The 16,999-nt window shown below is 46.5% G+C and overlaps 1 protein-coding gene across 1 annotated transcript in view; it reads left to right on the top strand.

The window, feature by feature from the left end:
* The first annotated feature begins 2,213 nt into the window (after positions 1-2,213).
* Positions 2,214-16,999, top strand: part of LOXL1 (lysyl oxidase like 1) — a 36,159-nt gene continuing 21,373 nt past the window's right edge. The window contains exon 1 of the mRNA XM_077828658.1: positions 2,214-3,417. Coding sequence (XP_077684784.1) covers positions 2,214-3,417 — 1,204 coding nt within the window. The remainder of the gene's footprint in view (positions 3,418-16,999) is intronic.

Here is a 16,999-nt window from a genome sequence, read left to right as displayed (position 1 = left end):
TTACACTTGCAAGGGAGAGAAACAATAAGTGTTGACTACTGGACATTTCTTTTATCAGGGTAAATATTTTCCCAACTAGGATGTTGGTGTGTGTGCATCACGCTATTTAGTAGGGGCTAAAAGCAATGTCTGTCACAGGGCCTCTGCCTGCTGTGAGCTTAATCGTTGTATCTGCCCCCAGAGGCACACCTGTGCTTTCACAGCTTCAAAGGCTGTGCTGGAATATATGTTAAGTGCCCTGTTCCGGCTTCCTCCTGTGTTTCCAGCAATGCTGGTCTGAGGGGGGGGGGGCTGGCTGTCTGGCTACAGGTACTTCAATGACCACACTATTTTCCCAGTGGCTGGTGTGGGGGGGACCTGGGCCTACCCTCCACTCCAGGTCCCAGCCCAGGGACCTTATAGATAGCAGCCATCTACAATGTTCCTTTAAGCTTTAAATATACTGCACTGCTTCTACAACTACCTGGGCCACTTCCCCACAACCCTGTGCCATCTTCACCCTTACCTCAGGGCCTTGTCCTGATGGAATCCCCACAACCAGGTCAGGGCTCCTTCTTGCTCTCCCTGGCTTCTGGCAGCATTACCTTAGCTAAGGTCCTGCAGGTATCTCAGCTATCCACACTCCTCCAGCTCTAGTAAGGCACTGAACTCACTCTGGCCCTGCAGCTCTTCTTATACTAGTCTGCTGGGCCCTGACTGGCTGCATCCCACACAGCCATTGTAGGCAGCTCAGAGGGCCTCTCTACTGCCCTTTTCTGGGGCAGGGTGTGGCAGGGCCAAAAGGCCTCCAGCAGGGGGCCTCACACTACTCCATCCCGTCACAAGGACAAAACCAAATTCAGATGTCATAGAATTTTCTGTGGGACAGACATTTTGTTTGTTCAACCAGCTCTAATGCAAAAACCTGCAGGCACAATCTGAGAGATACAAACCAGTTTGAAAACATGACCCACACTCTGTGGCTAAGACAGCGGTTAAAAAATTCAGGGGGTCTCAGAGAGAAGACATCAAACTGAAGGGTCAAAACTATGAAAAGGATTGGAGTAAAAAATCCTAGTGAATCTAACCATTGGAACAGACTACTAAGGGCTGTGGTAAATTCTCCATCTATATTAGGGATGTTTCATGTATATTAAATTAAGATTGGATGTCTTCTTAAAAGATACACTCATGGTCAACTAGGCTCAATGTGGGAAACACTGAGTGAGGTTTTCTGGCCTGGGCTATGCAGGAGGTTGGATTAGATCAGAATGTTCCTTTCTGGCCTTAAAACCTCTGAAATCCAGGAATGCATTTCATTTTGAGATGGGCCCTGGATCTACACAGCCCCAGACTTGCTGGGTATCAGTAGCCAGGTCTGAATTTTGCAGTCTGAACTTTTCTCCCATTTCATGGGAAAAAATGGGGTCCTGTAAGACAGGAAAGGTAGGGTCTGCCTCCAGATCTGTCACTAACTCATTCTTGTGACCTTTGGGTCACTCTACCTGGCCGAGTATCTCACTTACTCCATCAGTAACAGGAGGATTCTGATGTAAAGAGCTTTGAGATTTCTGGGCAAAAAGCACGCATTGCTGTTAAAACAGTCAGCTTTATCCAAACTGGCTGTTTCAGGAAGAAACAAGGGTTGCACTGAACTGTACGGACACTTGTTGCTTATAAATAGTGTTCCATCTTGGGGCTGTTTTACTCAAACACCATATATAAAATAGCCTTGGGGAAATTGTGTAGTGCTGCTGAATTACTGAAAACTGATGGGCTCTAGGACCCAGTGGAGGAACGTCACACGAGCTGTCCTCAAACCTCTCCAAACTTTTCACAGCCTGTTGCTTATTCATTGAGATCAGGAGGAGTAAATCCATCCAGCCCAGAGAGAGAGAGAGAGAGGAACATCCCTGCTCGGAACATAGCAGCAATGTGAAAACCATTCACGGAGAAGCCCTGCAAACTTTACTGAAGCCTTGAGACCAAAAGCGGCTCTTTTCCTCCTTTCATCTCCCAAGTCAATTCCACATATGTTGGCCTGGCCATGCAGCCTGCGGGAGAGCCGTGCAGTTTAGAACAGGCCAGGAATGGACAGAGTTAGAGCTGTTCACATCAGGAAGCAGCGTAGAGGCTCTGGAGAGAGGAACAGCTGGCAGAGGCCATCCAGGCTGCCTCTTTGGTTTGGTTTTGCAAATACTAGCCATTAAATCATCCGCTCCTCTTTGGTCACAATGACGGCCTGTGGCTTGTGCGACTGGTGGGCTGTGATGGGCTGCGGGATCTTTCTGCTGGTCCATGGGCAGCAGCCACAGAGCAGCAACACAGACGGCAATCGGTGGAGGCAGATGATCCAGTGGGAGAACAATGGCAGGGTGTACAGCCTCTTGAATACAGGGTCTGAGTACGTGCCCGCTGGCCAGGAGCCGGCGGATGGCAGCACCAGGGTCCTGCTAGCTGACACCCCCAGGAGTCAAAGCAGAAGGGGGCAGGGGAACCTCAGGAGGCAAGCGCCCACCTTGCCAGTCAGGGTGGGCTCTGACACCATCCGGGGCCAGACACGGCACCCATTCGGCTTTGGCCAAGTCCCAGAGAACTGGCGGGAAGGTCCTGTCGGAGACAGCACCAGCTCCCAGAGGATCAGGCCATCCACCAGCCGGCAACGACAGACCAGCTCCTCCGCTGCCACCGTCGCGGCCTCTTCTTCATTCTCACACTCCTCCTTTGGGCAGCCCTCCTACTCACAGTTCCCCTTCCCCCAGCCCCCTTTTGGGAACCAGCATGAGCCCTACGATGCCCAGGTGTCTCGGGGCTATGACGAAGGCTACCTGTACTACCGCAGCACAGGAAACGGAGGGGGCGCTGTTGCATCAGCTGCTGCTGGTGTCGGTGTCCTATACCCCTTCCAGTCCAGGGCACGGTATGAGGAATATGGGGAGGACCAGAATCCCTACCGAGCCCAAGGCTACTATCCTGCTCCAGAGAGGCCCTATGTCGCAGTGCCCCCCCAGCCCCAGCCTGCTGATGGCCTGGATAGGAGGTACTCCCACAGCTTGTATCATGACACTAGCGCCACTGCGGAGCAAGGCTTCCAAGATCCTTATTCAGCAAGTCGAAACCAGCAGCCAATGGGACAAGGGGTCCCCACTATGGACAATTTACAGCTCAGCCCGGGGTCCCCTTTGGGGGCCAGCCCTGGGTATGGAACTGACCCACGATTGGGGCGATACCCCCCTTACGGTAACATGCCACTGGAGCCCTATGTCCCACCCCACAACGTGGAACCCCAGCCACCTTTCCGGAACTTGGATCCCTATGGGGCTCCGCGACCTGAACCCTACCTCCCTGTGAGGAGCCCGGAAGCCCCACAAGTGATATCCGACAACCAAGCCCGGGTCAGCGTGGGCAGTGTTTACAGACCTTCTCAGAACGGACGGGGTGAGTCCTTGGCCCTGGGAGCTATGGGTGTGTGGATGGGGAGGCTGGAGTGCTGCACAGTACCTGACTAGACACACACTATGGCCTGTTTACCCACGGCCTTTTCAGGGACACACCAGAAGGCAGAGCCCTATGGGAGCAGAGACTCCCCTACATCTGCATCAACTCCCTTCTGTTCCCTGAATCACAAAGCAGCCCAGTTGCTCACAGCGGCCCAAGGCATCTCCTGCAGTTCAGCTGCCTGAGTAATGAGGATGGGACCACAGGGTCTGAGCAGAGCCAGATGATGGACAGAGGGAGGCATTCCTGTGTATTCAGGTAGTGGGTGGGGACATATGTGGGGAAGGTGCCATTATACACTAGGTTGATTGACACCCTGTTAACATAGGCGACAAATTTTCCCAGTGCCAGTGGGTGCTCGACCCCCACCCTCACCCCAGCCCCGCCCCGACTCCACCCTGCCCCGCCTCCTCCCGCCCCTGCCCCACCCCCATTCCGACCCCTTCCCCAAAGTCCCCACCCCAACTCTGCCCCCTCCCTGCCCCTATTGGATTCCTTCCCCAAATTCCGGCCCCAGCCCCGCCTCTTCCCCGAGCGTGCTGCGTTCCCCCTCCTCCCCTCTCCCTCCCAGTGCTTGCTGCCGTGAAACAGCTGTTTTGTGGCAGCAAGCACTGAGAGCTAGGGAGGAGGCGGAGGCGAGCTGGGGTGAGGGGGGGCAGGGCGGGGAGTCTGCACCCACCAATTTTTCCCCAGCCCCAGAGCACCCATGGAGTTGGCACCTATGCCTGTTAACACCTTATATAGATCAGGGTGAACTGGGCGGCGAACCTGAGAATGGGCCCAAGCGTCACTGCATCGCGGGGGCTGAGCTGTGCTGTGCTCCTGGGGTCCAGCAGCACTGCATCGCGGGGGTGATGTGCACTGTGCTCCTTGGCTCAGAAGCACTGCATCGTGAGACATCATTTGCAGTGCACTCCAGCTACGAACCGATTTGTAATTATGTCCCGTTTCTTGCCTGTATTCTGCACCGTGGACTGCTCTGCAGTTGTACAGGAGATAGGATACAGGCTAGGTTGCACAGTTTAGCACTGCATTGTGCAGGAGGGTCTGGTGTAATGAGCATCATCAAGGTCAGAACAGTGACACTCAGTGGTTTCACATGATTTTGACCCCAAAATAGGCCAGTGTTATAGCTTTTGGCTGAGTTTGCTTTGCATATTTTTGTTTTGAGTTGGAACTCAAAACAAAGGCTAGCGTGTGTGACAGGAAACCTGTGGAATTTAACTCCCCCCCCCCCCCCCCAAAAAAAAAAAAAATGATTTGGATGAACCCATGGAAGCCCCGGCTCACCAGACCCTTCTGACCCCTGTGACTTCTTTAGCCTGGCCAGCTCCCTAGTGGTTACTGAGATAAGCACGTCCAGAATGGGCTGGCTGATACACAAGAACAAAGACACCTCTCCAGGCTCCGCGCTCAGTTCCCCTGGGGAGCCCTACATGCTGGTGTCGGCTGGATGAGTATGATGGCTCTGTGTGTGCTGCTGCTGCTCAGCACAAGGCTACAGGTTCCATGCTGGCAGTGCAGCAAGATGTGGCTGGGATGTCTCAGTGCAGACGATCTAGGAGTTTGGTAATGGGCTACAGAAACCTAGGACACCTGTTTGGGGCCAGCTATGGATGGTAGAGATCAAGAAGTGTAGCCATCAGTAGTGGTTTGGGGGACTATATGTAATTAATTGGTGGGTCTCAGTCCAGTTCCTTCATGAAAACTGGTCTCACAATTGGCATTAATTGGCCCTCTCATTGGCATTCTCAGCAGAGAGGCCAAAGATTATATGGAGTCCTCTGGACAAGGGCTGAGGATCAGGTGTCCACACTAAGATCAATCGATCTGTCAAGTCAGCTGCCATCAGTGCCGTTGATCACGAGGTGTTGCTGGTTCATTTGGAAGCTCTAGCAGGAGAGGAGGGGGCTGCTCTTGGTGTCTGTTCTTTCCTTGCTGAGCACTCCCCAAGGGGGATTTGGGTGACTGTTTGAACTCCCACTGGAGGCCCACAGGGCTTCATTTTCACTCCTGTACTCCGTGATCTACTCTGGCTTCCTGTTGGCCTCCCTCGGTGGCATTGGTGGTGCTGTAAAACCCTAGATGGCCTGGGACCTGTCTGTCTGAATCCCCTTTCTCTGTGTGTCAGAGCCCCAGCTGCAGTAAACAGCGGGGCTCAACTGGACCCTGTACAAGGGAAGGAGCTGCTGGCAGAGTGTTCTCTGAGGAAGGGCCCTCGACTTTGTAACATCTCCACCACTTGATCCAAAACAGCCCATTGACCTTCAGGGCATGCTGCTGACCCGTCCAATTACCCAGGCCTTGGGGGAGTGAGGGGCTGGTGTTGCTTGGGTTTGGGGTTATTTCTGGTTGGCTGTTTTCTGGTCTGGAGCAGAAGAGAAACTGCTGTTTTTATCTTCCATGCAGCTGTGTTTTAGTTCCTGGGAAACGTGCTTACTGTCTGGCTTGGGTGTTTTTTTAATATAGATCATCGGTCAAAAGAAATAGTAATAATAGACACAATAAATAAGATATTATTTATCTTAGTGTAGGATCCAAAGGCCGCAGCTGAGATCCCAGCCCCACTGAGCTAGGTCCTGTATGGACACAGAGACAGTCCATGCCCAAAAGTCTAGGAGGAAAAGAAAAATAATTCACCTGAGGTCACATAGCAGCTCAGTGGTGGAACCCGGGATAAAACTCTGATGTCTCCGGACTAGCAGTCCAGCTGCTCTCTCCTCTTTCTCCCCTATAACTGGCCCTTTCAGGTCAGTTGGCCAAGAGCCAAGGCTGTCCCTGTGCTTTGATTATAAACAGAGACCTCTAGTCCACAGGGCAGTCATTGAGGCAGGTTTCTTAATTGGTAAAATCACCTTTAAAATAGAATCAAATGTTAATTGCCATTTCTAATCTCTTTAAACATTCAGTCAACCTGCCCAAGTCGCAGCTCATGGCCTGGAAGGAATTTACGAAATTCCAAGCCCATAACTGAGCTGGTTACATCGCCTGTTAGTGAAGCAGCCAGATCATTAGATTGTGTGAGCTGAGTTTTGTGCACTGTATGGACATCCTCTCTTCCTCCTGCCACTCACACAACAAAAGCATCTTAAAAGGCAACTGACAAGACTCGGTGATCCCGTCCCTATCACACTTTGGCACTTGTTCATGCCAAAACCAAACACCATTCAACTTTCAGCTGTTATTTTCAGTCCTTGTTGATTGCTAAGATATTTAAGTGTAAACTGAACCTTTCCTCTTTGCAATCAACTCCTTAATGACTCACTCCATCATCAGGAAATCACAGTCCCATGCTAGCAATACCACAATAGCATCCACTTTAGTATGGCACTCTAGCTAGCAATGCTCAAATACAACTCACAATTAATACTCTTTGGTACTTATAGAAGAGTGTTTTTCATCCAGAGATCTCACAGCAGCTCACCTTAACCAAGGTGTTTACATTTTATTAGCCCCATCCTACAGACATGGAAATTGAGTCATAGGGAGGCAAAGTGATTGGCTAGAATCACAAAGTAAGTAGGAGCTTATCTAAATAGTTTTACCTGTGAAGTGAAAGAAGGTAGGGTGACAAGTGCTGATCAGTTGTGTAGTCAATGGCTTGACCATGATTTGGTTCATTATGAAGTATATACAAAGACCAAATAACCAATGTCAGTAAGGTTTATTAATATGGTGTGAGAAAAAGGTTCTGTCTATATAATACCAGTCTCCAAGCTGCCCCATGCAATGATGTTACAGTCACTTAACACAGAAGGTGTGCTCCCCAAGTTACATGTTTCAGCTGGTATTATTTATATAATTTTACAAGTTACACATAGAATCGTAGAATCATAGAACTGGAAAGGACCTCGAGAGGTCATCTAGTCCGGTCCCCTGCACTCATGGCTGGACTAAGTATTATCTAGACCATTCCTGACAGGTGTTTGTCTAACCTGCTCTTAAAAGTCTCCAATGATGGCGATTCCACAACCTCCCTAGCCAATTTATTCCAGTGCTTAAGCACCCTGACAGTTAGGAATTTTTTCCTAATGTCCAACCTAATCCTCCCTTGCTGCAATTTAAGCCCATTGCTTCTTGTCCTATCCTCAGAGGTTAAGAAAAAAAATTCTTCTCCCTCCTCCTTATAACAATCTTTTATGTACTTGAAAACAATTATCATGTCCTCTCTCAGTCTTCTCTTTTCCAGACTAAACAAACCCAGTTTTTTCAATCTTCCCTCATAGGTCATATTTTTTAGACCTTTAATCATTTTTGTTGCTCTTCTCTGGACTTTCTCCAATTTGTCCACATCTTTCCTGAAATGTGGCACCCAGAACTGGACACAATATTCCAGTTGAGGCATAATCAGCATGGAGTAAAGCAGAAGAATTACTTCTCGTGTCTTGCTTACAACACTCCTGTAAAACATCCCAGAATGATGTTCGCTTTTTTTGCAAGAGTGTTACACTGTTGACTCATATTTAGCTTATGACCCCCAGATCTCTTTCCGCAGTACTCCTTCCTACGCAGTCATTTCCCATTTTGTATGGGTGCAACTAATTGTTCCTTCCTAAGTGAAGTACTTTGCATTTGTCCTTATTGAATTTCATCCTATTTACTTCAGACCATCTCTTTACGCATCACTAAAATCCAACCCATCAGTTGTCCCAGTTCCCTAATTGGTTCTTCTGTTCCTTCCTTATCTTTGTTGTGAATACTAGCATTCCAGGTACTGGTCCATGAAGGAACTTCCTGAGTGTACTAAGATATAAAACGAATGTCTCTTGATTTTGACAAGTTTCCTATCTGCTTATGCCATATGTTTACTTCAGCAAATACAAGCAGTTATGGGATACTTAGTATACTTATAAGTAAACAAGCTTATGGTATGGGTCAGTTTAGGTTATATCACTGTGCTTAATGTTACTGGTGCTTAATGGATACTAATATATATGGTGTGGATAATAGATGTTATTAATATGATATATTTTAAAGAAAAGGATATAAAGATTTGCCCCAGTTTCACCTGGTTTCAGAATTCATTGTGAACATTTTGGACATCTCTGGCAATCATGAATGGGAACCTTTCCTGAAACTCTTCTCTTTGAGAGACCCTTGTGTTGACTAATATATGCTGGCTAGCATATAAATATAGGTTTCAGAGTAGCAGCCGTGTTAGTCTGTATTCGCAAAAAGAAAAGGAGTACTTGTGGCACCTTAGAGACTAACAAATTTATTTGAGCATAAGCTTTCGTGAGCTACAGCTCACTTCATCGGATGCATTTGTGAATGTAAGCTGTAGCTTACATTCTTTTTGCGAATACAGACTAACACGGCTGCTACTCTGAAACCTATATTTATATGCTAGCCAGCATATATTAGTCAACACAAGGGTCTCTCAAAGAGTTTCAGGAAAGGTTCCCATTCATGATTGCCAGAGATGTCCAAAATGTTCACAATGAATTCTGAAACCAGGTGAAACTGGGGCAAATCTGTGGTTTCATTCCTACAGCAATGACTACATTCAGATTCACTGAGAGTCTAAAAAACCTTTGGAGTCAATGCAGTCTGGATTTCAAGTGAGCCCAGGCCAGTTTATGGTTCAGCTATAAAGCAAGTGAATCTCTCTGAGTCACTGAGATTCACTCTGACCCTTCAGGGTAGAGTTGTGTGAATAACTGAATTTTTGGATGAGTGGCGAAGCCAAAAAGTCGGGGAAAAAATCCTTGGGTCAACCCAAAATAATTATTTTCGGTGAAACAACAAAATAAAAAAATAAAAGCTTAATTTAGATCAAACAAAACATTTAATTTGACCTGAAACATTTTGTTTTGGTTTGGGGTTTTTTAACCTATTAATAAAAATGCAGTGAAATCCTAAACAAAACAGAATTCCAAGTGTAAAAATCAAAATGTTTCATTTAAAAAATATCAAAACAAAACATTTAGGATTTTTCAGCATTTTTTTTTTCTTTCTGTTTTTTCCCCCCAACAACCAGCTTGGCAAATTCAACTGTAATTTGCAAAAATGTTTTGGTCAACACAAACATGTGTTTTTCAGCCATAAAACAAAGTCTCAGCTGATAAATTGTGTCCAGCTCTAGTGATTGGGACATGACATTCAAGGCAAAAGTCAATGAGGAGTAAACATACCTGTGATCTACTGCTGAGGGGAAGGGTCACAGGAGGCCCGATCAACCAGCTCTACTGATCATGTTGTCCAAAAATCTCCACAGGGACCTACTGTAAACTTCTAAAAGTCCAGCTGGGTAGTCAGTACTGGGCAGAGGGAGGAGGCAGAATTGGGACAGAGATGAGAGGCTCCAGGAGGAGCTGAACTTGAGAAGCTCAGGCCTGGCTTCTGCTGTTGGTTACAAAGTTAATTGAAGTTATAGAATCTAAACTTCAGCCCGATCTCCTTCTGCCTGTGGGCAGAGCTTTAGGGGCCCAGCAGCATGATACAACAGTAGGAGCCATGTGGCCCAAATGCTGTGGACCTGATCCAAAGCACATTTAATTCAAGGACCCCAATGCAACCAGCAAACAACTGGATGGATGTTTGAGAAACCTTCTAAGCACCCCTGTGGTGTCCAACCATTCGATTGGATATCAGTGTTGGAGACCCAGCAAGTCTTTCCACTGTACCTTTCCTTCCCTCCTTCCCAAAATGCCATGAACTCCCTGGGTGGCAGGAGTGAGGCTGTCTGGTTGGAACTCCACCTTGAGTGGGTGTCTTCAGCTCAGAAATTCTGAGCTGAGATTCTGTGCCTGGAAAGTGCCAGCGTTCACGGGCATAGCTGGCCTTGAGCATGTGCTTGTGATCAGATCCCTCCAAGTCCATGTTTCATGCAAGCAGCACTGAACAAAGGGCTAATTTTATGAGCTTGACCTCATTTCCTTCTGGCCTGGCTCCAGGGGCTGCAGAAGCAAAGGGGAGCTGAGTGTGTATATATTCTTGTCAACTTGCAATACTAAACACATGTGAACTTTCTAAAATAAACACAACCCCCATGCTCTTTGCTCCATTTACACTACCATTTGTTTCTCTCTCTCTCTCTGTTGTTAACATGCTCTCTGGCGTCAATTCTTTCCTCTTCCCCATCCATTCTCTTTCTCCTTCCTTTTACCTTAATATTTATTTCCAGCACTTACTTCACTTTCTCCATTGCATATTTTGTTATATTTAAGTCTTCTCTTTCTCTCTCTTTCGCTCCATCTGCTGCCATTTGTCTCTGTCTCTTGCCTCCTTCTGTTCTTATCTCCTCTTGATCTAGTTTAAAACCTTTTCATTGGAAACCCACTTCCATGTTTGGCTTTTCTGTACTTAAGCAATCCAGACAAAGATCCACAGGGAACGTGTGACTCAGGGAATTGAAACAATAACAAGGATCCTCACTGGTCAACCCTGAGTGTTCAAAAATTGCGAGTCAGGCCCTAAAACTTGCGAGATTAAAAAAATCCTTGATAAATCTGGTGTTCTTTTGCTTTGCTTTCCGGTTGTCCTCAGGCTTCTCTCTCCAACCACAAGGACTAGAAACTTACTTTAAAAAAATTAAAGCATCATCATCACATGATTCCAGAAGAAGAAGATTTAAAACAAACACCAATTATCATGAGACTTGGGATAAAATTGTGAGAATTGGCAACACTGCCCCCTCTCTCAAGGGTATTTTTTTTATAAGATACTAGTCATCCCAGGAAAACTCTCTCTGTCAGTGGACTGGTTGGCCAGGAGAACCAAGGGGACTGTACTGGTGACAGGATTGTTTGATTTTGATGTCACAGATGCACCCATTCCATGAGCCAAACAAAATCCCAATCTTCCCTCAGTTCCCTTCTCCTTCCCCCAAAACCAGGTAGACAAAACCCTGTGGTTCTTGCAGGGCACTTGGCATCTGCTCCCATATGGGACCTGGGACCAGAGCGCTCCAGGGCCATTACATTTCAACTTCTAAGGGTACATCAGCAGTGCAATTCTGGGGTGTGATTGCAGCTCATGTGGGTGTACCAGAACTAGTTTTGAGCTAGCTAGATCAGGCATTGGAGCAGCGAAGCTGCAGCAGCACTTGCGTGCTACTGATGCAGCTTCCCTGCACCAGTACAGGGCTGTCCTGAGGCATACACAAAATACTCAGCTGCATAGGGCACCTGAAAATTTGGGGCACCACTAGGTCTTAGTGTCCACCCATCAGACTTTCCTATCCCTGTTCTGACCCTTCCTACAGGTTCCTGCAGCTGGCTTCTTTGGGAGGGGATCTAGTAGTTAAAAATGAAAAAGCCTTCCAGCCTGCCAGACCTATTAGCAGAACACTGAAACTGTTGAACAGCCATTCAAGGGGTAATGAAGCCATTTAACAAGCATTTGCCAAACCCCAGGTATATACTGTCAGTTTCTGAATTTACTGACAAAAACAGTTGTGCATTACTATAATATTTACTCAGAACATGTCAGTCTACAGGACCTTAGTTTAAAATTTGCTTTAAAAATATTTAATTAGTGTGTTTGTGAAGATTGTAAAATCACATCTCTAAAAAATCCGTGCATAGATTTTTAGATGCACAATCATCTTTAGCCATAAATACTTGGCTCTTCAGACATATAGTTTTTTAAATAAATCCTTCAAAAGACCACCCTTATCTAAAATACACATTTTAATTACTATACTAAAAAAAACTTGCTTCCAAAGTCTTCCTGTCCTTTTTGTCCATCCCTTTCTCCCTTCACCCACCCACCCCCATCTCCACTGAACAGAGCCTTAAAGGGACAACACCCCTTTTCTTCCAGGTAGCTGGACAAAGAGTTTCCCTTTCTTTACTTTTGACTATCTGGTGAACTAAGAGAACCCTCCAGCAAAATCAGTACCTTAGTAAGATATAAAATCCTTTGTTATGCCTAAAATCTTTGGAAACATATTTTTTAAAGTTGGTGAAATTTCATAAACATGTCTATTGTTATGGAGATCACACAAGGCAAATTAGTGTTCCCTTTTTCTAAAAGCAATGAACTTTGTTATGAACACACTAAACCTCTGTGACTGATTAATTTAAAATAATGTCTTTGTTTCAGTGAGTTAAATATGTAGTAATCTGGAATGATTACTTTATGAAGGCTTAAGAATACATTTAAAATATAAAATCAGCTTAGAAATACTGATTAAGAAAATGTAAAACAGAGAAGAGCTGCATCATGTATTCCATAATATTTAATGTTGTATTCAGCAAGACAGCTGACTCACCCTTACTACAAAGTTTTTGCAAATAAATGTCTGACTAACTTCAGGGCATATCAAAAAACCTGTGATTGACATTTTTTATTCCCAAGTTTAGTGCTTTTAATTAGGTACCTTCTGCATGTCCATTCTATGTGAGGGAGATGGTACAGGGGTCTCTGCGTGGAACTGTGATGCTCCACCACCGTGAGGCAGGCTGGGCGTCTTTGTTATCCTTTGGTGCCTCGTCCCCTCACTCACCCACCCATCCACCCCACCGGGCTGCAAGCTCGGGCTGCCGTTGGGCATAGGGGCACCAGTTTAATAATACTGCATAGGGGCCCATAAATCCTAAGGACGGCCCTGCTCCAGTACCATGGTAACTGGAGTAAAGCTAGCTTGAATATGTTTGGGCCTGAACTTTGTGTCTCTGGCCAATCTCTCCGTCTGAGTTAGGGAACAGAATAGGGCAAGGGGCAACCACCCCTTATAAAACATCTAAAGAAGATGTTACCTTCTGCCTGGCAGGGTACTGAAGGGGGCATCTCATTGCCTGGCCTCCTCAGCTCCCTCCAAGGAGAGGGCTGTCTCCAAGAGGCCTGGCCATTCTGCTCTGAGCAGTTTCTGCAGCAGAACCACTTTCCTCCCCTTGCCTCCACATGTCTCTGATTAGATTTATTTTCATGTTTCTTTCCATATATGTACTCAGGTCACCTAGCAACCACTCAACCCAGCATAGCTGTCTTGGTTTCCCACAGGGATTTATGTTCACTCTGTGGGCGGCTTGGTTTGGAGGGCTGGGATTTTTCTTCACATTTACCAGCACATATGAGTTCAGGGTACCGGTGGAATAACAGGCCCCCTCCCTCCTCTGCTCTCTCAGCAGGTGGGGGTCCTGTGTCCTTCTGCTAATCCATAAACTCCAGGGCCTGACCGCTTGTGGGCATTAAAGTTCCTATGACACTTTTCACAGGAGGTGTTAGCCCCAGTGTCCTGGCCAGCTTTCAGGCTAAGTAATTACATTCTGGCTGAGCTGAAAGTCCCTGAGCAGCTTCAATTAGAGAAGTTAGTCTCCTCCTATAAACTGTTGGGTAGTGTTCCTAATAGAGAAGAGTGGCCATGTTCCAGTTCAGAAGTACCTGTGTTCCACTCTGTGTGTGTGTGTGTGTAATTACTTATAGACTTTCAAATTTCTTTCCATGTGAGGATCTCAAAGCAGTTTGCAAAATTGGTGAATAAACCATGCGTGAGGTAGGTCCATGTTACTATTCCGATTTTATAGGTGGGGAAACTGAGGAACTGACAGAGTAAGTGACATGCCCAAAGTCACCCAGTAAAATGGCAGCAGTGCTGAAAATAGAATCCTGGGGGTCCCCCGCTCCAAACCCTCCAAACCCTTCCCTCTTTGGAAACTAATAATAATACCTAGCTCTTTTCATCAGTAATCTCAAATCAATTTACAAAGGTGCTCAGTACTCTTATCAAGGGCCGGCCTCAGGGAAAATGGCACTCTGTGCGAACTAGCATTTTGGCGCTCCTGACCCCTGTGGGCGCAGTGCCTCCCATTGCCCCTGACCCCCATGGCTCCTCACCTGTGTCCCCAACCCCTGCACTACCCTCCCACCTGCACCCTCAACCCCTGCCTCTCTCTTGTGCCCCAACTCCTGCATGTGCCCCTTTTGCCCCTAAGCCCTGCACCCCTCTCCTGTGCCCAGGTCGGGAAACTGACCCAGATGCATGGAGCAGCTGGCATTGCTGCTCGCTCTCTCCACCCCGACCACACTGCTCCTCCGCACACCCCTAGGGGATTGGGGGGGGGGCATGAGGCCCGACATCAGGGCCCCCTGCATCCAGGTCACTTTTCCCACCTAGGCTGCATAAGTACTTGGTGCTGCTCCTTGCTCCCCCACTCACAGCCCCCTAGGGGTGCATGGAGGAACGTTGGAGGTTGGGGGTGAGCAGTATCTGTGCATCTCTGCTTGTCCTCCACCAGGCGGAAGCAGGGAGAAATCTGGGCGCCCTTCCAGACGGCACTCCCCTGCCAGCCGGGAGCAGTTTCTGACTTTATACTGGCAATGCACACCTCTGTGCTGCTGCACAGCACCCCCTTGACCATCACGCCCCTGGGCAGTTGCCTGGGTGGTCCACCCCAAAGGCTGACCCTGCCACTATCCCCCTTTACAGGTGCGGAAACTGAGGCACAAGGAGGTGAAGGGACTTGCCCAACATCACACATGGGTCACTGGCAGAGCTGGGAATTGAACCCAGTCTTCCTGGTCTCTAGCTCTAGACATGTGTAGTTATCAGTAGGGTGGCTCAATCCTGCAGCCCTCATTCAGGCACAACTTCAGTTGAAGCGTGTATGAAGGGACTGCTGTCATTGGTCCACAGTGAGCACCGTCCATGTGGCTCAGCAGGCTACCCTGTGAGACCCCTCCCATGGCTGGCTGCCTCCATGCACACTGCTCCCCAGCCACACTCTGCCCACCAATACACTGCTGTGTGTGTGCTATGGGCACAATAGATAAGATTGATTCCCCCCATGCTGTGTCTGCCAGCTGGTGGGCAGGTTTCGCAGCAGGCCTCCCTCATGATTGGTGTCTGCGGTGTGATAGTTGCACTTGCTGTGCGTGGGTCTCGCGGGGACCCTCACTGTCCAGAGGGAGCTAACACTTTTGTGCACGGTTCTGACTATGCAATTATCTGGTTCTTTTTGGAAGTCGGTTACACCTTTTGACCTCACAACATCCTCTAGGAATGACTTCCACAGATTGACTGTGCATTCTCCACTGCATTCATGATTTTATAGACTTCTGACATATCCAATCTTAGTCATCTCTTTTCTAAGTGGAGTAGTCCTGTTTTTGCCTCATACAGAAGCTGTTCCATACCCCAATCATTTTTGTTGCCCTCCTCTGTACCTTTTCCAGTTTTATCTTTTTTGAGATAGGACCACCAGAACTGCACACATTATTCTATGTGTGGGCAAAGCATGTATTAATATAGTGGCATGATATTTTCTATCCCATAATCTATCCCTTTCCTAATGGTTCCTAACATTCACTTAGCTTTTTCGACTGCAAATGCACACTGAGCAAATATTTTCAGAGAACTGTCTACGACTCCACGATCTTTCTTGACTGTTAACAGCTAATTTAAACTCATTTTTGTATGTATAGTTGGAATTATTTTTTCCACTGTGCATTACTATTTCTTTTGTTTATCATTTTTACAGTGCAAATATTTGTAATAAAAATAATATACACTTTGATTTCAATTACAACACAGAATACAATATATATGAAAATGTAGAAAAACATCCAAAATATTTAATACATTTCAATTGGTATTCTGTTTTTAACAGTGCGATTAAAACTGCAATTAATTGCGATTAGTTTTTTTAATCACAATTAATTTTTTTGAGATAATCTCATGAGTTAACTGCAATTAATCGACAGCCCTAATACACACACACACACAGACACACACACACACTCAGAGGCAGTCCTTGAATTTACGATGTTCGACTTACAATGAACGGCACTTCCAATACTTCTGAATTGACACCCTGATTAGACTTATGACAATTGGTTTCAACTTTATGATGGTCGGTCTCGCAGTGGAGTGGCTTGCGGTTCTGACTTACGACGTTTCAACTTAAGACGCAATTTTCAGGATATTGTGTCATAAGTACAAGGACTGCCTGTATACATCTATATCTATATATATAAATATATAGATATAAAAACTCTTGGGTGAATACCATCTGGTCTTGGTGACTTATTACTGTTTAATTTATCAGTTTGTTCCAAACGCTCCTCTGTTGACACCTTTGTCTGGGACAGTTCCTTGGATTTGTCACCTACAAGAATGGCTTGCATGTGGGGGTGTTCCCCACATCCTCGGCAGTGAAGACTGATGCAAAGAATTCATTTTGCTTATCTGCAATGGCCTTCTCTTCCTTGAGCGCTCCTGTAGCTCTTCTATCGTCCAGTGGCCCCACTGATTGTTTAGCAGCTTCCTGCTTCTGATGTACTTTAAAAAAATCTGTTAGTTTTTTTTGTTGTTGCTCTTCAAATCTTTCTTCGTCTGCCTTATTGTACTTTGACACTTGACTGGCCAGAGTTTATGCTCCTTTTAATTTTCCTCAGTAGGATGTGACTTCCAGTTTTAAAGGTTGCTGTTTTAACTCTCACAGCCTCTTTTACTCTGCTGGTTAGACATGGTGGCATTTTTAGGTCCTCTTATGTTTTTCATGTTTTTTTTAATTTGATTATCTGAGACTTTGTTTTTTATTAAAAATTCTTGGCTTGATGGTTGGAAACAAGGTCC

Source organism: Eretmochelys imbricata, chromosome 10 (genome assembly GCF_965152235.1).
Source record: "Eretmochelys imbricata isolate rEreImb1 chromosome 10, rEreImb1.hap1, whole genome shotgun sequence".
In the NCBI taxonomy this organism is placed as follows: Eukaryota; Metazoa; Chordata; order Testudines; family Cheloniidae; genus Eretmochelys; species Eretmochelys imbricata.
This window is presented reverse-complemented; position numbering and strand designations above follow the sequence as displayed.